The following is a 20,229-nucleotide window of genomic DNA, read 5'->3' as shown; positions in this document are numbered from 1 at the left end:
ATGGTACAGACTGAATGTGGGGAGAAGGAGCAAAAAGTGTCAGGGGAAGAGAAAGGACACTGGATCTGCTCCCACCCCGGTTCCCTTACAGGTAATGGAGCCCAGGGTTGGAAATTAATGACGTCCAAGGCCTTTTCCAGTTCTGACTTTGGGAAACGGGGAGGGCGCTTCCGGCAGGAGGGAGGACAAAAAGGAAGAGGAAAGGGCGGCGCAGGGAAGGAGGTGCTGCGTCGCCAAGGTGGCACCCGCAGCTCCGCCCCAGCGCTCTCCCGGGGCCCCTAGCTTTCCGCCGGATCTGGCGGAAATGAGCCGTGGCTTTTGGCGGGCGGAGTCACTGGCAGGGACCAGGCCCCACCCTGCCCCAGTGGCTGCCGACCCACGCGGGCGCCGTTCTGTTCTGCAGAGGCACACCCCCTCCTGTTTCTCCGTCTGGATCCCCTCGCGGGGCCCAGGTGGAGCCCAATTCGTCGCCAGCGTCTGTGCCGCGTCCCTTGCTCTGTGAAGGACAGGCCTCGCGCCAGGACCCCGGTGGACTTCTGAGGTGGCCAGAGCCCCGCCGCGGCCCCTTGCTCCTCCCCTGCCCAGTTGCCCGTGGAGCCTCACCTGACCTCGGCCCCGCATCCCACCGTGTCTCTGGGTTCTAGTTTATGGGAGTTAGCCCCTTTCCCACCTCATCGCGCGCGCGCACCCCAGGCTTCTCGGTCTCCAACCTCGGTCCCCCAAGCCTCGCGCCCCTCCCCTACCTGGTCTCCTGTGCACCCTGCCCTGGGTCTCACAGTACCCCCACCAGCCCTCTTGTTCCGGTTGCTCCAGTCAGAGGTGCCTCCCGCCCATCGTGCCTTGCCCTCACACTCCACCATTTCTCGGGTCTCTTAACTCTGTGACTCACACTCCCATGCTCCAATCCTAGAGACAGCCCCTTTTCCACACACACTCGCGATCTCCTTCCCAGCCCCCCGCCCCCCCGCCCAAATCTACCCCTCTGGGCTTCACATGCCCCCAGGGTTGCTGCCTGTCCCAAGGTCTTGGGATTCACTTGTAACTCCAAGACTGCCCTGCCCCAGTCTGTCCACTATTCCAAACCCACCCACTCCAGGCTGCAGGGTCTTGGGGACCTTCCTTTTAGCCCCCAAATTTCGTGTTCTTTCACAACACAATCCCAGTGTTCTCTGCTTAGGCCTGCCCCCATCCAGCATGCAGCATGCAACTCCTGGGCCTGGCTTTACCCGACCCTGCCGGACAGCTGTTTGCTTCCCTACCTCCTGGATGTCTGATTTTCTGAGCTCTCCTTAATCTAGCTTGTCTGTTCTCTCTTCCTTGTGTGCTCCAGGTGCCAGGATGGTGGGGGAACTCCGCTACAGGGAATTCAGGGTGCCCCTGGGGCCTGGCTTACATGCCTATCCTGATGAGCTGATCCGCCAGCGAGTGGGCCATGATGGGCATCCTGAGTACCAGATCCGCTGGCTCATCCTGCGGCGTGGCGATGATGGGGACGGGGGCTCTGGCCAAGTGGACTGCAAGGCTGAACATATCCTGCTGTGGATGTCTAAGGATGAGATCTATGCCAACTGCCACAAGATGCTGGGCGAGGATGGCCAGGTCATCGGGCCCTCCCAGTCTGCAGGGGAGGTTGGGGCCCTGGACAAATCTGTACTGGAGGAGATGGAAACCGATGTGAAGTCCCTCATTCAGAGAGCCCTTCGGCAGCTGGAGGAGTGTGTGGGCACCATCCCTCCTGCTCCTCTACTTCACACTGTCCACGTGCTCAGCGCCTATGCCAGCATCGAGCCCCTCACTGGGGTGTTCAAGGACCCAAGGGTCCTGGACTTGCTCATGCACATGTTGAGTAGTCCCGATTATCAGATTCGCTGGAGCGCAGGCCGGATGATACAAGCCCTGTCCTCCCATGATGCTGGTGAGGGGCAGTGTGGGGAGGAAGGGAAAGCAGAAGGGCTGGGTCGGCTCAGGGACTCACAGGACACTGTGGCAGGAGCCTCTGATCTCATCAGTACGTAAATGATTCTGTTGCCCTTCTCTTAGAGTTGGAAGAAAAGGAGGTGGGAATCGGGGTGAGGGCAGGGGGTATCTGCCAAAAGAGGAAACACTATCTTCAAAAACCTCATATTAATTACTTTTTATACAAAGGAAGAATTTGGAGTTTAGACTATTACAGTTTACACTATTACAGATTGTATGTGTGTATGTAAGTTAACAAATTTTAACTTTTGAAGCAAATCAATTATTTCCCACTGTGTGGTGGCAAAAGGATTGGATTGAAAGAGTAGAGGGTCTAAGGTTTTAGGAAGGGTGAGGTTGGGGAGAAGTTACCGATTGGGGTGTGGGTTACAGGGACCCGGACTCAGATCCTTCTGTCACTGAGTCAACAAGAAGCCATTGAGAAACACCTGGATTTTGATAGCCGCTGTGCTCTGCTAGCACTGTTTGCACAGGCCACGCTCTCTGAACATCCCATGTCTTTCGAGGGCATTCAGCTACCACAGGTAACCTTTGGGGTGTAAGGTGGGGGGAGCTTGTGAACCAGATCTAGGGACTGGGTCTTTGCACCTGTCTACAGAGGATGGTACGGAGAGAGGGGTTTAAATTGGGACAAGGTGGATGTAGACCAAAGATTGTGTCCCACAGGTCCCAGGAAGGGTGCTCTTCTCCCTGGTGAAGCGGTATTTGCATGTCACCTCACTTCTGGATCAGCTGAACGACAGTGCTGCAGAGGTAGGAACCCAGAACACCTCTGCTCCTGAGGAGTTGAGCGGGGAGAGGGGTCAACTGGAGCTGGAGTTCAGTATGGCTATGGGCACCCTGATCTCGGAGCTGGTGCAAGCCATGCGCTGGAACCAGGCCTCAGACAAACCAAGGAGCTCCGCACGGTCCCCTGGTTCCATCTTCCAGCCTCAGCTGGCAGTTGTGAGCCCAGGGCTCCCCGCCGCCCAGGCTCAGCCCTCCTTCAGGAGGTCAAGACGGTTTCGCCCTCGTTCTGAGTTTGCAAGTGGCAATACCTATGCCTTGTACGTACGGGACACACTGCAGCCAGGGATGCGAGTGCGGATGCTGGATGATTATGAGGAGATCAGTGCTGGGGACGAGGGCGAGTTCCGGCAGAGCAACAGTGGCGTGCCTCCTGTGCAGGTGAGTGTCACACGGTGGTGGGACACTGCTGGGGTCTATTTGGGGTGGGGCAGAGCTGGGGACTTCCCCACGGGGGGGCTCCAGCAGGCCACCCAAAGAAAAAGCTTTCAGTAAGATTGGGATGATGGGCCAGGCACAGTGGTTCATGCCTGTAATCCCAGCACTTTGGGAGGCCAAGACAGGCAGATCAGGAGGTCAGGAGTTCGAAACCAGCCTGGCCAACATAGTGAAACCCTGTCTCTACTAAAAATCCAAAAAATTATCTGGGCGTCGTGGCAGGCGCCTATGATCTCAGCTACTCAGGAGGCTGAGGCAGGAGAATCACTTGAATCTGGGAGGTGGAGGTTGCAGTGAGCTGAGATCACACCATTGCACTCCAGCCCATGCAACAGTGCAAGACTTCATCTAAAAAAAAAAAAAAAAAAAAAAAAAAAAAAAAAAAAATCTGAGTTTAGGAGGTTGTGAAGGCAACAAAACTCACACCCAGGAAGAAACAAAGGTAGCCAGACTCCTCCAAAGGTCAGGGTCAGGGAAACTGAGTGGTGGAGGCCAGAAGGAAGTGTGGGGGCATAAGCCATGAAAGATAGGGTGAGAGGAGAGGCAGGCCCGTCCACCAAAGGAGAAGGCATCCTTTGCATGTGTGTGTGTGTGTGTGTGTGTGTGTGTGTGTGTGTGTGTGTGTATTCTCCATATGCCACTCTTTTGTTAAATGGAGGTTTTTCTAAAATTTGGCCAGGTAGTTACACTGAGGGCTATAAGTCCTCAGTATGGGGCCACAGCCAGTCATTAATGAGTCCTCCCTTCCCCTTCCCTCTCTTTTTTCCCTGTCCTCCAGGTGTTGTGGGAGTCAACAGGCCGTACCTATTGGGTGCACTGGCATATGCTGGAGATCTTGGGCTTCGAGGAAGACATTGAGGACGTGGTTGAGTCTGATGAGTATCAAGGGGCGGTGGCCAGTGGAGTCCTAGGTAGAGGTAAGCTCGGGGAGGAAGCAAGGGTCAGCTCTGAGCAGAGTAGCGGTGGTCCGGCTGAGTTGCTAGTGACATCCCTGTGCCCCTCGGCCCATTTCCACAGCCCTGCCCGCCTGGCGCTGGAGGCCTATAACAGAACTCTATGCTGCGCCTTACGTGCTTCCTGAGGATGAGGACACTGAGGAGCGGGAATACCTGACGCTGGCTGAGTGGTGGGAACTTCTCTTCTTCATCAAGAAGCTGGATGGACCTGACCATCAGGAGGTTCTCCAGATCCTCCAGGAGAATCTCGATGGGGAGGTAGAGCCAGACTGGAGACACTCAGAGTTTGGACGGCTGTATTGCAAGGGCTGGACTGTGTAGAGCGTTTGGAAGGCTCAGGATGAAAAGTGGAGGTCAGAGAGTAGAGGGGCTGCAGAGGAGGGGTCTGGAATTTTTGGAGGTGGGAGGGGCTGGTGAGCTGTTTGGGAGGAGCCAGCTGCCAGCTGTGAGAAGATCAGGATGGAGGGTATGTGTGCAGAGGGAGCCCCACCCCTCCCAAGAGCTCCCTGGGGCCTCTGTGCCGGCAGGGCCGCCTACAGTGAGAGCATCTCCTCAATGGCAGATTCTAGATGACGAGATCCTAGCTGAACTGGCCGTGCCCATAGAGTTGGCCCAGGACTTGCTGCTGACTCTGCCACAGCGACTCAATGACAGTGCCCTCAGGGACCTGATCAACTGCCATGTCTACAAGCAATATGGGCCTCAAGCCCTAGCAGGGCAGCCAGCCTACCCATCCCTTCTAGAAGCCCAGCAAGATGTTCTCCTGCTGGAAGCTCAGGCCCAGGCTAAGGACTTAAAAGATGCAGCCGAAGTGGAAGGTGGGTGCCAGACACGGCCGCTGAGCAGACACACCTGCAGGGCAATAGCAGAGGAGAGATGTCTGTGCTGATTTTTATACAATCCTTTCTGGAAGTGATGCCACCTTAGAATCTGCAACTTAGAAGCAACAATTGGAGAAGTGGACACTGTGTTCCCTCAAAGAATGAAGGAGGATAGAAAGTTAGAAAATTTTTTAAGAGAATTTTGAAGGCTTAAAAAAGCCCACACATGGGCCGGGCGCGGTGGCTCACGCCTGTAATCCCAGCACTTTGGGAGGCCGAGGCGGGTGGATCACAAGGTCAAGGGATTGAGACCATCCTGGTCAACATGGTGAAACCCCGTCTCTACTAAAAATACAAAAAATTAGCTGGGCGTGGTGGCGCGTGCCTGTAATCCCAGCTACTCAGGAGGCTGAGGCAGGAGAATTGCCTGAACCCAGGAGGCGGAGGTTGCGGTGAGCCGAGATCGCGCCATTGCACTCCAGCCTGGGTAACAAGAGTGAAACTCCGTCTCAAAAAAAAAAAAAAAAAAAAAGCCCACACATTGAGCTTTTTCTATTGTAGAGAAACATATTGCATGCTTTGAAATAAAGGGAAGTGCTCTCCTGTTTCCAGATGAAGCTACTTTGCTATTTTAAGATATAAAATATAAAATTTGTCATGAAGTTGTCTTACAAGGACATGAAGAGATCATATTCCCAAACCTAACTTTTAGGGGGATTTAAATTAAAAATGTTAAACATTTTTAGGATAAATTAGAGAAAAAAATTGAGGGTTATTGTTTATTTCTGAACCTTGACATTACTAACAATGGCCAATTCCTGTGACTGTCCCCTTCCTGTAGCAAAAGAACCCCCATCTCAGAGTCCCAACACTCCCCTGGAGCGTCTGGTGGAGAGTTATGGTCCAGCCGGGAAAATCCTCCTGGATCTAGAGCAAGCCCTCAGCTCAGAGGGGACCCAGGAGAAGAAGGTGAAGCCACTCCTGCTGCAGCTGCAGCGGCAGCCTCAGCCCTTCCTGGCACTGATGTGGAGCCTGGACACTCCAGAGACTAACAGGGCCCTGCACCTGACCGTGCTGAGGTGAGAGGGTGGTGACAGGTGGGGTCTCGGAGGGCAAAGGGGGTCTATGAGGCTGGCTGCACATCTCTCTGCCCCCAGAATCCTGAAGCAGCTGGTGGACTTCCCCGAGGCACTGCTGCTCCCCTGGCACGAGGCCGTGGATGCCTGCATGGCCTGCCTGCGGTCCCCAAACACTGATCGAGAGGTACCCCCGCCGTGCTCTGGAGAGAGGCTGGGGGAGAGGACAAAGGCAGCCACTGGCGAGGCACACCCGCTGGGCGAGGCTCTGGAGGGCGTGACGGAGTCTTCTTTGGGCTCTTGGTTTGAGTTTTGCTTTTAAAATTGAATTTTTTTTTTTTTAAATAGTTAATACATTCACATCGTTCACAAATCAAAAGGCTCTAACAACGTATACACTGAGAATTCTTGCTCTCACCTGAATCCCTTTTCTCCCAGTGTCCCCCTCACACCACTTACTAGTAACTACCTGTCTTAATTTATGTATCTTTCCCATGTTCCCTTATGCAAGTATAAGCAAACCCAAATGTGTGATCTTACCACCCTCTTTTTTACACAAAAGGACATGGAAGAAAATATACACACACATACACACGCACACACACACACATATATATACATAAAACATTAAGAGCTTCAATAGCTCCTTTTTTTGGCCAGGCCTGTGGGAGAAAGGGGGATGAAGGAGGCAAAGGGGCCATCACATACCAGAGACCCTTGCAAGAGCTACAGAGGAGTCCTGGGCACAGAAGGCTTCAGTGGGGCTCAGAGAAGTAGGGTCATGGTGACAGCAGGTATTCGCAGCATGGCTGTAATTTTGGCTGTGATCTAGAATTAAGTTTCTAAGGCAGGCTCATTGGGTATACACACAAACCTAGTCCCCGTCAGTCGCTTCCCAGCCATTCAGGTGTCTGTGCCTGAACATCTCAAAACATAGCCCTACAACTGGTTTTGGGGACAGTGGGGCCTGGATGAAAGAACCCAGAATGCCCTCTGCAGGTTTTGCCAGCATAATCAGCAGCCTAGAACCCTAGAGTAGCAGGGCATCTTGTGCCCTTTTCCATTTTGGTTTGTCTTTGGTTCTCTAACTCCACCTGGCTCTTGTGGTCTCCCCATCCCTGTCTTTTTACTTCCTCATTCTGCCTTGCTCACTGGTACTCCCAGCACCCAGTACGCCGTGGGTACCTGCTACTGCAGATGCCCTTGCAGCCCTCGCGCTGTCTTCATTCATCTCCCCCTTTATGTCCCCACCTAGGTGCTCCAGGAACTGATTTTCTTCTTGCACCACCTGACCTCAGTGAGCAGGGACTATGCTGTGGTGCTGAATCAGCTGGGAGCAAGAGACGCCATCTCCAAGGCCCTGGAAAAGCACCTGGGAAAGCTGGAGCTGGCTCAGGAGCTGCGGGACATGGTGTTCAAGTGCGAGAAGCATGCCCACCTCTACCGCAAACTCATCACCAACATCCTGGGAGGCTGCATACAGGTCAGGAGGAAGGGGAGGTTGTGGGCTCAGAGCAGTATCAGAATATAAAACCCGAGCAGTGGCGGGTAAGGGCTGTGTTCCCATGGCTGGGAACAGCAGGTGACTCCAGTGACCTTGGGGCATTTGTTCCCCTGCTCCTCTTCCCCATCTGGGCCTGCTCTGCTGAGGCCGTGGAGGAAGTCCTGCAGCTGCTTGATCTCGCCTTCATCCGTGTTTCCATGTATCTCTCGTGCTCCTCCTCCTCCCTGTGCCCCTTTCTGATGTTCTGGCTGCAGATGGTGCTGGGCCAGATCGAAGACCACAGACGAACCCACCGGCCCATCAACATCCCTTTCTTTGATGTGTTCCTCAGATACCTGTGCCAGGGTTTGTGCCTTTTGCCCTGTTGCCCCACCTCCCCACACCTCTGTCTGTTTCCGCTCTATACCCTACTGGGCTGTGACCGCCACCTCTTCCCACTTGCCTCCAGGCTCCAGTGTGGAAGTGAAGGAGGACAAGTGCTGGGAGAAGGTGGAGGTGTCCTCCAACCCGCACCGGGCCAGCAAGCTGACGGACCACAACCCCAAAACCTACTGGGAGTCCAACGGCAGCGCCGGCTCCCACTACATCACCCTGCACATGCGCCAGGGCGTCCTGGTCAGGTAACGCCACTACGCGTGTGCTTTGCCACACACCTACGCTTTCTTGCGACGCTCCTATGTTTGTTTTGGGGGAAGCACCAACCCCCTGGACTTGGCCATGGGCCCTGTCTGCAAGTTCCAAATGGTTCTTCCTCCCTACTCCCAGGCAACTGACTCTGCTTGTGGCTAGCGAGGACTCAAGCTACATGCCGGCCCGAGTGGTGGTGTGCGGGGGTGACAGCACCAGCTCTCTTCACACGGAACTCAACTCGGTAGGGCCCAGGGCCATTAGCCATTAGCCCTCCCCTCACAGGATCTACCCTCCCTCTTCGATCTGGTCCCATCCTACTTTTATCTACTCCTGCCTGTCTTGAGCCTCACAGAAAGTAGTGTCCTTTATCCCTGTGCTTGTGCCACCAGGCCCTGAACAATGAGGGTGGCACGAGAGTAGCTTTGTCAGGACCCTACACATCCCAGGGCTGGGGAAGGGAGGGACACAGTGAGAGGACTGGAGCCTAGAGCCAACGTGCTTGCCCTCAGCACTCCCATCTGCACATGTGGAGGTGACAGCCTTCTCTGCCCCCTGCCAGGTGAATGTGATGCCGTCTGCTAGCCGGGTGATCCTCCTGGAGAACCTGACTCGCTTCTGGCCCATCATCCAGATCCGCATAAAGCGCTGCCAGCAGGTGGGGCCGGAGGGTGGGGTGGGGCCCTGGGTACCAGGCTCTGAGCCCCATAAACGGGCAGATCTTGAGCCAGAGGGCCAGCCTGGGTCTCGGGCAGCTCCAGGGGTGAGGCTTGAGGGCGTAGCTGACCCCAGCCCATCCCAAGGAGAGTGTGGGGCAAATGAAGCTAGTCTTGTGTGTTTCAGGGTGGCATTGATACGCGCATTCGAGGGTTAGAGATCCTAGGCCCCAAGCCCACGTTCTGGCCAGTGTTCCGGGAGCAGCTCTGTCGTCACACACGCCTCTTCTACATGGTCCGGGCGCAGGCCTGGAGCCAGGACCTGGCGGAGGACCGCAGGAGCCTCCTGCACCTGAGTTCTAGGTGTGTGAGAATTGCGTGTATGCCTGTGTCTGTGGGAAAGGTAAGGCTGTTGCAAATAGCTGGCAGGCAGCGGTCCATGGAAGCTTCGAGGTGGAGGTTTAATATGCTTGGGGAGGGGGCTGAAGTGTTCTGAGCTGTGGGAGGGGGAAAAAGGATAAAGAGAAGAGATTTCTCCAGTGGGTTGGGAACGGGATATACCAGTTAGCACAGGGAAGTTCTGAAGATTCAGTTTGGGTGCTGGGGGTTAGCTGGCAGTCTTAGGCAGGGTGGACACTAGGGTGACATATGCCTCAAGCCTCTGACACCTTCCTTCTCCGTTCTCAACCCCAGACTCAACGGGGCTCTGCGCCACGAGCAGAATTTCGCTGACCGCTTCCTCCCCGACGACGAGGCCGCCCAAGCACTGGGCAAGACCTGCTGGGAGGCCCTGGTCAGCCCCTTGGTGCAGAACATCACCTCTCCCGGTAACCATGCTGACACCTGGTCCCACTGCCACCGCAGGGCTTGGCTCCACTAAGCAGCTCCTTCTTGCTCTACCCTAGAACCACCTGGGTTATGCCCTGGCCCTTTTGGCACCTGCGTTTGTAACCCCTGTGCCGTCTTCTCACAGCCCAGGGGCTGCCCCCTTTCCCAGGACTCCCAAGTGTCAGCTGACACCATAAGTGCAGGAGGGGCCTTGCTGCCCCCTCCCTTGTATCATTCTGTCCAGTTGCTCTATCTCCACACTCCTGTTCACCCCAACTTCTCTCACTTCCCTGCAGACATGGCTGTGCCTTGGTTTGTTTATCTCACCCTCTAGATGAAGATGGCATCAGCCCCCTGGGTTGGCTGCTGGACCAGTACCTGGAGTGCCAGGAAGCTGTCTTCAATCCCCAGAGCCGAGGCCCAGCTTTCTTCTCGCGGGTGCGCCGTCTCACTCACCTGCTGGTGCATGTGGAGCCCTGCGAGGCACCCCCTCCTGTGGCGGCCACTCCTCGGCCTAGTGAGTAGTGGGGATTCAGGTGGGGAGCTCTAGTTTGGAGCGTTTCCCTGGGCCCCACGTGTACACAGCAGCCTTCCGTCCATCCTCATCCTTCCCCTCCCTGTGGGCTCAGCCTGTTCAGCTTCCAGGTTTGTGTCACCTCTATCCAAGAACATCATTTTGGGTGGCAGCATGTCGGGAAAGGCCTCAGGGCGCCCCCTTGGATGGGGACTTGGGAGTGGAGGGGCTGCCCCCTGCTTGCCTCTGCCACTTTCTTGGTCTCCACAGAGGGCAGAAACAGAAGCCACGACTGGAGCTCCTTGGCTACCCGGGGCCTTCCAAGCAGCATCATGAGAAACCTGACCCGCTGTTGGCGGGCCGTGGTGGAGAAACAGGTGGGCAGCAGCAGGTCTGGAGGAGAGAGGGGACGCCATAATGGTGGTGTGTTGGGTTGTGTCTTCATGCTCCTGCCCCTTCCTTCCAGGTGAACAATTTTCTGACCTCATCCTGGCAGGACGATGACTTTGTGCCACGCTACTGTGAGCACTTTAATATTCTGCAGAACTCGAGCTCTGAGCTGTTTGGGCCACGGGCCGCCTTCTTGCTGGCGCTGCAGAATGGCTGTGCGGGGGCCTTGCTGAAGCTCCCTTTTCTCAAAGCTGCCCACGTAAGCCTCCACCCTTGCCTTATCCTTACAAACTCTCCCTGCCTCACCTCCTCCAAATGGCCCACCCTTCCATTCCTGTACTATGATGAACATATGTTAGGATATAGCCACGTCATCAGAAATTCGAAAAATGGAAAAAAAAAAATAGTGGCCAGGCACAGTGGCTCACACCTGTAATCCCAGCACTTTGAGAGGCCGAGGTGGGTGGATCATGAGGTCAGGAATTTGAGGTGAGCCCGGCCAACATAGCGAAACCCCATCTCTACTAAAAATTACAAAAATAAGCTGGGCGTGGTAGCACACACCTGTGGTCCCAGCTATTTGGGAGGTTGAGGCAGAAGAATTGCTTGAACCCAGGAGGTGGAGGTTTCCGTGAGAAGAGATTGCGCCACTGCACTCCAGCCTGGGCAACAGAGCGAGGCTCCATCTCAAAAAGAAAAAAAAGCAAAAAACAAATGATGAGCTAAAATGCAAGAAGCACCCTGGAAAGCAGAGTACAGAGCAGCAGGAGCATGAAGCCTTGGCTCCCTGTGTAGCCTCCAGTCCTAGTTTATCAGGAACACTGCAGCAGGACCATCTTTGTGCATGTAACTTACCTCCTCGTTCCCTCCCTCCCTCCCTCTCCCTTCCTTCCGTCCTTCCTCTTCCTCCCTCCCTCCCTCTCTCACTCTCCTTCTCCCTCCCTTCCTCCCTCCCTCTCTCTTTTCCCCTCCCTCTCTCTCTTTTCCCCTCCCTCCCTCTCTCTCTTTCTTCCCCTCCCTCTCCCTCTCTCCCTCTCTCTCTCCTTTTTTTCTGTTTCTCTCTTTTTTCTCTTTCTTTCATTCTTTCTTGACAGGGTCTTACTCTCTTCCAGGCTTGTAGTATTCCAGTCACAGCTCACTGCAGCCTCAACCTCCTGGGCTCAGGTGATCCTCTCAGCCTCCTGGGTAGCTGGGACCACAGGCATGTGCCACCACACCCAGCTAATTTTTTTTGTAGTTTTAGTAGAGACGGGGTTTCGCCATGTTGCCCAGGCTGGTCTCCAACTCCTGAGCTCAAGCCGTCTGCCTGTTTCGGCCTCCCAAAGTGCTGGGATTACAGGCATGAACCACACCTGGCCTTATTTTCTCATTTTGAATGATTATTATTAGTTTGATTTTTAGACACAATGTGAAAAGATAACTTTCTGTAATTGTGAATATTGCTAATTTGTACAATGGTTAATGATTTTATAAAATAGTTGTATAAAAGCACTGACCACCTTAGGAAGCAGCCCACTACTTTTTCGACGCTCCTTCCTCCTCCCACTCACCTGCTCTGCTGGCTCATTCACGGCTTTCCTGTGCTCTGCCATTGCTCAGGTGAGTGAGCAGTTCGCCCGGCATATTGACCAGCAGATCCAGGGCAGCCGGGTCGGTGGAGTCCAGGAAATGGAGAGGCTGGCGCAGCTGCAGCAATGCCTGGAGGCTGTCCTGATTTTCTCCGGTCTGGAGATAGCCACCACCTTTGAGCATTATTACCAGTGAGTGTGGACCTAGGGAGCGGGAGCTGGCGGGAGACAGGATGACGGTGGCAGAGCCAGCTCACAGGCCTGGGAGTCTGGGATAGAGGCAGCCTGGAGTCTTGGAGCGGGAGGCTGGGCCACACTGACGTCCACACTGAGGCTTGGCCCGGGCCGCATGTGCTGCAGGCACTACATGGCAGACCGTCTCCTGAGCGTGGTCTCGAGCTGGCTGGAGGGGGCCGTGCTGGAGCAGATCGGTCCCTGCTTCCCCAACCGCCTGCCCCAGCAGATGTTGCAGAGCCTGAGCACCTCTAAGGAGCTGCAGCGCCAGTTCCACGTCTACCAGCTTCAGAGGCTGGATCAACAACTCCTAAAGCTGGAGGATACAGAGAAGAAAATACAGGTGAGTGCCTTGGAAGGGATGAGCAAATGAGAGGGTAGGGGGAAGTAAGGCATGGAGCAGACTGGAGGAGGCCACGGCATCTGGGAACCCTGTGCTCCTTCAGGTGGACCATGAGGCCAGTGGCAAGGAGCACAAGAGTGAGAAGGAAGAGGGAGCTGGGGCGGCGGCAGCGGTGGATACAGCGGAGGGAGAGGAGGAAGAGGAGGAGAATGAGGACCTATACTACGAAGGGGCAATGCCGGAAGTTTCTGTGCTTGTCCTGTCCCGACACTGCTGGCCTGTCGCCTCGATCTGCCACACACTGAACCCCAGAACCTGCCTACCCTCCTACCTGAGGGGCACTTTGAACAGATACTCCAACTTCTACAACAAGAGTGAGCAGCTAGGCAGAGGGGACTCGGGAGAGGATGGGCTGCTAGGAAAGGACCTGGGGTTGAGGGCAGACCCTGGTGTTGAGGCTTGATGTGAAAAGAGATGGTCTCTGGCTGGGCACGGTGGCTCATGCCTGTAATCCTAGCACTTTGGGAGGCCAAGGAAGGCGGATCACTTGAGGTCAGAAATTCGGCCGGGCGCGGTGGCTCAAGCCTGTAATCCCAGCACTTTGGGAGGCCGAGGCAGGTGGATCACAAGGTCAAGAGATCGAGACCATCCTGGTCAACATGGTGAAACCCCGTCTCTACTAAAAATACAAAAAATTAGCTGGGCTTGGTGGTACGTGCCTGTAATCCCAGCTACTCAGGAGGCTGAGGCAGGAGAATTGCCTGAACCCAGGAGGCGGAGGTTGCGGTGAGCCGAGATCGCGCCATTGCACTCCAGCCTGGGTAACAAGAGCGAAACTCCGTCTCAAAAAAAAAAAAAAAAAAAAAAAAAAATTCAAGAGCAGCCTGGGCAACATGGTGAAACCCCACCTCTACTAAAAATGCAAAAATTAGCTGGGCCTGGTAATGCGCGCCTGTAATCCCAGCTACTCGGGAGGCTGAGACAGGAGAATCACTTGAACCCAGGAGGTGGAAGTTTCAGTGAGCCAAGATCGCACCACTGCACTCCAGCCTGGCGACAGAGCAAGACTCTGTCTCAAAAAAAAAAGAAAAACAAACCAACCAACCGTGGGGCAACCCTCAGACACTGATGAGAGCCTGCCTGGTACCAGGCTAGGCATAGGATTGCTCCCAGATACCTGCAGCTCACCATGGAGGCAGGCCCAGAGAAGACTGAGATCTGGAAGCTCAGACTGGGGAGCCCCAGTGTCCATAAATGCTGGGGTCATATGCCCTGCAGAGATCAGCAGAGCTTGACCAGTACGCACCTTCCCTCCACTACCAACTCCATCCTTTCCCCTGCTCTTTGTCTCCCTCCCCGTTCCTGGTACGTCTCCAGGTCAGAGCCACCCTGCCCTAGAGCGAGGTTCACAGAGGCGACTGCAGTGGACCTGGCTGGGCTGGGCTGAGCTGCAGTTTGGGCACCAGACCCTGCAAGTGTCCACCGTGCAGATGTGGCTACTGCTGTATCTCAATGATCTGAAGGTGACCCAGCCCCGTTGTACCTCTCCCTCTCTCCCATCTCCCACTTAGTCCCTCGCCTCTCTTCCCAAAACCTTGACTCCCTCCGTTATTTCCTCTCCACTCCTTGGGGAGGCCCTGAATGTCTCCCATCTGTTGTTCTCCGAAGGAGATCTCTGTGGAGAGTCTGCTAGCACTCTCAGGGCTCTCCGCAGACATGCTCAATCAGGCGATTGGGCCTCTCACCTCTTCAAGAGGCCCTTTGGACCTTCACGAGCAAAAAGATATACCAGGAGGTATGCACTTAGGGCCAGAGGGGCCTCTGCTCTGAGGCAGGGCCGGGTTCCTCATGGGCTCTCCACTGAGTGAGTGATCAGCGTTTATTTCAGGGGTCCTCAAGATTCGAGATGGCAGCAAGGAAGCCAGGTCGAGATGGGACATTGTGCGGCTCATCCCACCTCAGACATACCTGCAAGCTGAGGGTGAAGAGGGCCGGAACTTGGAGAAGAGGTGGAACCTTCTGAACTGCCTGATCGTCCGAATCCTCAAGGCCCATGGGGACGAGGGGCTGCACATCGACCAGCTTGTCTGTCTGGTAGGTGGGGGTGGGCACAGTGGGTGACAGATCTTTGCTGGGGTTAGGGGAGCAGTCTCCAGGACGAGGTGGGTCCACATGTGGTGAAGCACCTGGTTCACTAAGTAACCTGTAGGAGTGTGAGGAGTGAGGTCGGGGTGCACCTTGTATCCTTGGGGCATCCTGTCCTAGCTGCTTGTGATTGGAGTTAGTGGAAGCTCAAGGACAAGTCAGCTGCCTCTAACCTACCACTTCTCCCTTCCTTCCCCACACCAGGTGCTGGAGGCTTGGCAGAAGGGCCCGTGTCCTCCCAGGGGTTTGGTCAGCAGCCTTGGTAAAGGGTCTGCCTGCAGCAGCACCGATGTCCTCTCCTGCATCCTCCACCTTCTGGGCAAGGGCACACTGAGACGCCATGATGACCGGCCCCAGGTGCTGTCCTATGCAGTCCCTGTGACTGTCATGGAGCCTCACACCGAGTCCCTGAACCCAGGCTCCTCAGGCCCCAACCCACCCCTCACCTTCCATACCCTGCAGATTCGCTCTCGGGGTGTGCCGTATGCCTCTGGCACTGGCACCCAGAGCTTCTCTACCTTCCGGTAGCCCTGGACTTGGGATCAGGGGAAGGTAGAGCTGGAGCTTTTACAGAAATAAAATGCAAGAGTTTGATTATATGACCTGTGTGTGGCAACTGCTACGAGATTTGAGCGGGGAGGTGGGGGAGCTTTCACGGCTGGTGGGGAAAAAGCCCTTGGCACATGATATGCCAAGGGTCTTGTTAGGGTGAGGACGATAGACTGGGAGAAAGGCAGAGGGAGTCAGGTGCGACTTAGCAGAGGGATTGAGGGGACCCAGGCAGGATGATGGCGCTCAGCCCTGTCTCAGAGGGTGTGTGGTCAGAAATGTTTTTATCTGGCAGGCTGGAGACCCAAGCTCACCTTGGCCACTCACTCAGATGGTTTGTAACTTGGGCAGATTATCGAGCAGGGCTTCATTTTCCTCATTTATGGAATTGGCCCAGTCACTGTGGGACTCTGACAAGTAACAGGTATGGAAGCATTTGACATGGCGAATGAAGGCTTTGCCAGCGAGTCCCTATTTGGGGCACCACTCCTGGCAGTGAATGTGCTTCCTTGGTGCCTTCCCTAAGTAAGACTGCAATGATGAAGGTGAGGTCAGTGACCAACATTTCTTACTTCCACAAAGCTCCGCCATTTTGCCCCTCTCTTCCACTCCTCTGCCTCCACCCTTTCTCTATCCCTGCAGAGCTGCACACGCTGTCACCAAACGCCTATCCCTTGATTCTCAAAATGAGAGAGTGGAAAGAAAAAGAAAGAAAGAGATAAAGAGAAAGAAAAAGAAAGGGAAGGAAGGGAGGGAGGGAGGGAAGGAGGGGAAAGAGAGAGAAAGAAACTCCTATCCCTGCAGGCACAGCGATGTGCACCTTTAGTCCCAGCTACTCGAGAGGCTGAGGCAGGAGGATCGCTTGAGACCAGGAGTTCTGGGCTGCAGTGTGCTCTGCTCTTCAGGTACCTGCACCAAGTTCAGCATCAATAATGATGACCTCCCAGGAGCAGGGGATCCCCAGGTTGCCTAAGAAGGGGTGAACTGGCCCAGGTCAGAAAGAGAGCGGCTGAAAACTCCCAAGCTGATTGATCAGTAGTGGGATCGTGCCTGTGAATAGCCACTGCACTCCTGCCTAGGCCACAGAGACCCTGTCTCTAGTTTAGAAAAAGCAGAAACTCCTACCCCTAACTAGCCCCATAGGTAAGCCTCTACTCTGCTGCTGTCGGAGAGGTTTGCTTTTGCTACTATGATTGGCTCCCTTGGCACCATCCACACTGAAGCAGGGCAGCTCAGGTCAGTCCAGGGGACCCTGCGCCAGGGGTACAGCTCTGTGTCTTGGCAGGGCCACTGGGGAGGAGGGATGACCCAGGCATCTCAAAGCTCATAGCCCAGAGGTGACAAAAAAAGCCTTGGAAGGAGGGGGAAGAGGGATGAGAAAGAGTCAGGTGATAAAGGAGGCCACAGAAGCCAGACAGAGAGAACTGAGTGCCACCAGGCCTGGGATTTGGAGTCTAGCGGGGAAAAAGGCCATGGCTTGTGGGAGAATCGGGCTGCTCAGAATGAGGCCATAATACAGAGGGGCCCCAGCAGACAGATGGCTCGTGCTTGCTTTGCGGCATTGGTCCTGTGGTGGTGGTGGTGGCTTTCAAAGGAGGGGCCTGCCTGCTGAGCCATGGCTGCCATTTGGAGCAGAGTCCAGACAGGCGGCAGCAGGTGGGGACCACCGTGGGCCCAGACACATTGGGGTTGCTGCAGCTTGTCACTTGGGTGCCTCTCCACCTTTGAACCAGAGATTATAGCCTTTTATTGGCCCAGGCCCAATATTCTTGAGCTCACTTCTCAAGTGCCAGAGTTTTTTGCCCTTCTCTAGACTTTCCTGCTCTTTATGAGTTTATCCTGCTTCAGCAGAAACTCAAACCACTTCCCACTGTGGGGTTCAGTAGCCAGCCCAGCATGCAGTGCACGTATGGACAGAGGATAGGACTTACTGTGCTGCTTCTGCCTCAAGGCCTCCTCCCTGGGCTGAGCCATAGGCTATGCCTTGAACTCACTGCCCTTGAAGCAGGAGTGGCAGGCAACAAACCTCTCGAACACCAAACTGAGGAAGGAAGTGGCGTTTTATTCAGCAGGGAGCTACAGGGGGCTACAACCTCATTCACCAAGCTCCCCAAGCTGCAGCTTCTCTCCCCTTTTATAGGCTTACAACGCTGAAGGGGGAAACTGAGGCAGAACTATGTCATCGCCCATTTGCTGGACATCCAACCTTACATCTTTTGGCTTCATTGATTTGCTAATTCATAGGCAGCGTGAGTGGGGACCAGCAGGGGAGGGGGCTTACAGAGACAAGACAAAAGCAACAAGCTGTTTGTTGGCAGAGGTGTTTCCAGGACGGAGCCTGGTCTGTGGAGACGTGGGGGCATGAACCAGTGCCAGGCTCCAGCCGGCAGAGATATCATTCACTTGCAGCTCTTTCAAGGTTAACAGATAGCAGAGACGCTGGGAACTAAAAAGGGAGTCATTTTCCCAGCTCTTGGTATTTTAATTCATTTTTTTTCCTTCTTCACCCTCCTTCCCATCTGGAAGGGGGGAGGGAGAAGGTGAAATTGGAGGAGATGGTGTGTGGGGGGGTCTCCCCTCTCACCCTCATCAACCCCTGGGCATCCTACTCAGTCACCTTGTCAATCTCCCATGGGGTACCTTCTTGCTCATCTGTGATGGAAAAAGTCTCCAATTCTTTTTTTTTTTTTTCCGTACAGCGTCTCACTCTGTCTCCCAGACTGGAGTGCAGTGGCACAACCTCAACTCACTGCAACCTCCGCCTCCCAAGAGATTCTCCTGTCTCAGCCTCCCAAGTAGTTGGGATTACAGGTGCCCACAACCACGCCCAGCTAATTTTTCTATTTTTAGTAGACATGGGGTTTCACCATATTGGTCAGGCTGGTCTCACTCCTGACCTCAGGTGATCCACACACCTTAGCTTCCCAAAGTGCTAGGATTACAGGCATGAGCCACCACATCCACCTTTTTTTTTTTTTTTTTAAAGAGATGGAGTGCAATGGGACGATCTTGGCGCACCACAGTCTCCACCTCCCAGGTTCAAGCAATTCTCTTGGCCTCCCAAGTAGCTGGGATTACAGGCATGTACCACCATACCTGGCTAATTTTGTAATTTTTAGTAGAGACGGAGTTTCTCCATGTTGATCAGGCTGGTCTCAAACTCCTGACCTCAGGTGATGCACCCGCTTTGGCCTCCAAAAGTGCTGGGATTACAGGCATGAGTCATCTCGCCCAGGCTGGAGTGAAGTGGTGTGATCATTGCCTCACTGCAATCTCCATCTCCCGGGTTCAAGTGATTCTCCTGCCTCAGCCCTAAGTAGTTGGGATTATAAGCGCCCACCACCACACCTGGCTAATTTTTATATTTTTAGTAGAGATGGGGTCTCACCATGTTGGCGAGGCTGGTCGGCAACTCCTGACCTTAGGAGATCCACCTACCTCAGCCTCAGCCTCAGCCTCAGCCTCCCAAAGCACTGGGATTACAGGCGTAAGCCACCACCCCTAGCCTACAGCAATTAAGAATATACGAGCTGTGAAGCCGGGCGCGGTGGCTCACGCCTGTAATCCCAACACTTTGGGAGGCCGAGGCGGGTGGATCACGAAGTCAAGAGATAGAGACCATCCTGGTCAACATGGTGAAACCCCGTCTCTACTAAAAATACGAAAAATTAGCTGGGCATGGTGGCGCATGCCTGTAATCCCAGCTACTCAGGAGGCTGAGGCAGGAGAATTGCCTGAACCCAGGAGGCGGAGGTTGCGGTGAGCCGAGATCGCGCCATTGCACTCCAGCCTGGGTAACAAGAGTGAAACTCCGTCTCAAAAAAAAAAAAAAAAAAAGAATATACCAGCTGTGGCCTTGAAACCCTGCATGTCTCCATCCGCAGCGCAGCTCCTGTGTTGCCCTCCTCAGCGCACATCTCACCCTACTCTGAGACTCAGGCCTGCTTGATTTGCCCAAATCCAGGTGAAAAGCTCTGACTTCAAGCACAGTCCAGTCTTCTGTCACCAGCACCAGGAAGGATGTAAAACTTGCCCTCAGGACCATCCATCCTAGAGGGCAGAGAGTTTGCCTCATTTCTAAGATAACTCAGGGGACAGAAGTTCACTATCCTGACCCCATTGTGAGGCCATCCTCACAGCCGTAACTCCCTTCTATTCCTACAGCTGGCTTGGGACCTTGGCTTGTCAAGATTAAACAGTCAGCCCCCACCTCCCCAAAAACAAAACCAAGCAACCACATACTGATTCCATTTTTTTTTTTCCGAGACAGTTTCACTCTGTCGCCAGACCAGAGTGCAGTGAGTGGCACAATCTTGGCTCACTGCCACCTCTGCCTCCTGGGTTGAAGCGATTCTCCTGCCTCAGCCTCCCAAGTAGCTGGGACTACAGGCATGTGCCACCACGCCCGGCTAATTTTTTGTATTTTCAGTAGAGATGGGGTTTCGCCGTGTTAGCCAGGATAGTCGCAATCTCCTGACTTCGTGACCCACCCACCTCAGCCTCCCAAGGTGCTGGGATTACAGGTGTGAGCCACCATGCCCAGCCATACTGATTCCACTTATATAAAATGTCCCCAATAGGCAGATGTCTATAAAGACAGAAAGTAGATGAGTGGTTGCCTAAGGCTGAAGAGATTGAGGATGACTGCTAAAGGGTACAAGGTTTTTTTTTGCGGGGGGGGGGGGGGAGTGGGGGTGTCAAAAATGTTCCGAAATTGTGGCAACAGTTGCACAATTCCATAAATATACTTAAAAAACACTGTATACTTTGTATAGTTAAAGGAACTGTATCTCAATAAACCTATTACCAAAAACTAA

The 20,229-nt window shown here is 54.4% G+C and overlaps 1 protein-coding gene across 5 annotated transcripts; it reads left to right on the top strand.

Annotated features, from left to right (window-relative positions):
• The first annotated feature begins 114 nt into the window (after positions 1–114).
• On the top strand, positions 115–15,465 carry CUL7 (cullin 7). 5 transcript variants are annotated; one of them, XM_074397817.1, is made up of 26 exons: positions 115–452; positions 1,331–2,008; positions 2,350–2,501; positions 2,644–3,144; positions 3,980–4,118; positions 4,219–4,415; positions 4,720–4,975; positions 5,820–6,057; positions 6,136–6,241; positions 7,310–7,537; positions 7,813–7,903; positions 8,007–8,178; positions 8,324–8,429; positions 8,748–8,843; positions 9,029–9,204; positions 9,535–9,668; positions 10,004–10,186; positions 10,454–10,560; positions 10,650–10,832; positions 12,173–12,333; positions 12,502–12,718; positions 12,822–13,092; positions 14,096–14,241; positions 14,387–14,513; positions 14,607–14,812; positions 15,068–15,465. In XM_074397817.1, the coding sequence occupies exons 1-26, from the start codon at positions 305–307 to the stop codon at positions 15,389–15,391; spliced, it is 5,343 nt and encodes a 1,780-aa protein (XP_074253918.1). In that variant the 5' UTR covers positions 115–304; the 3' UTR covers positions 15,392–15,465. The 5 variants fall into 5 exon arrangements, with proteins under 5 accessions (XP_074253918.1, XP_003923061.3, XP_010332182.3 ...); XM_003923012.4 differs by having other exon boundaries at positions 312–541; positions 1,331–1,915; XM_010333880.3 differs by having other exon boundaries at positions 312–541; positions 1,331–1,915; positions 14,595–14,812.
• The last annotated feature ends 4,764 nt before the right edge of the window (positions 15,466–20,229 follow it).

Source organism: Saimiri boliviensis, chromosome 4 (genome assembly GCF_048565385.1).
Source record: "Saimiri boliviensis isolate mSaiBol1 chromosome 4, mSaiBol1.pri, whole genome shotgun sequence".
NCBI classification, from domain to species: domain Eukaryota; kingdom Metazoa; phylum Chordata; class Mammalia; order Primates; family Cebidae; genus Saimiri; species Saimiri boliviensis.
The sequence above is the reverse complement of the archived record's forward strand: the minus strand, read 5'-3'. Positions and strand labels throughout refer to the sequence as shown.

Excerpts from the sequence above, each read along its gene's own strand:
- CUL7 (XM_074397817.1), top strand. The coding sequence starts at position 305 with ATGAGCCGTGGCTTTTGGCGGGCGGAGTCACTGGCAGGGACCAGGCCC. Across the intron at positions 2,009-2,349 it reads AGGAGCCTCTGATCTCATCA|GGACCCGGACTCAGATCCTT; the intron begins GTACGTAAATGA and ends TGTGGGTTACAG. Across the intron at positions 14,242-14,386 it reads TGTATCTCAATGATCTGAAG|GAGATCTCTGTGGAGAGTCT; the intron begins GTGACCCAGCCC and ends TGTTCTCCGAAG.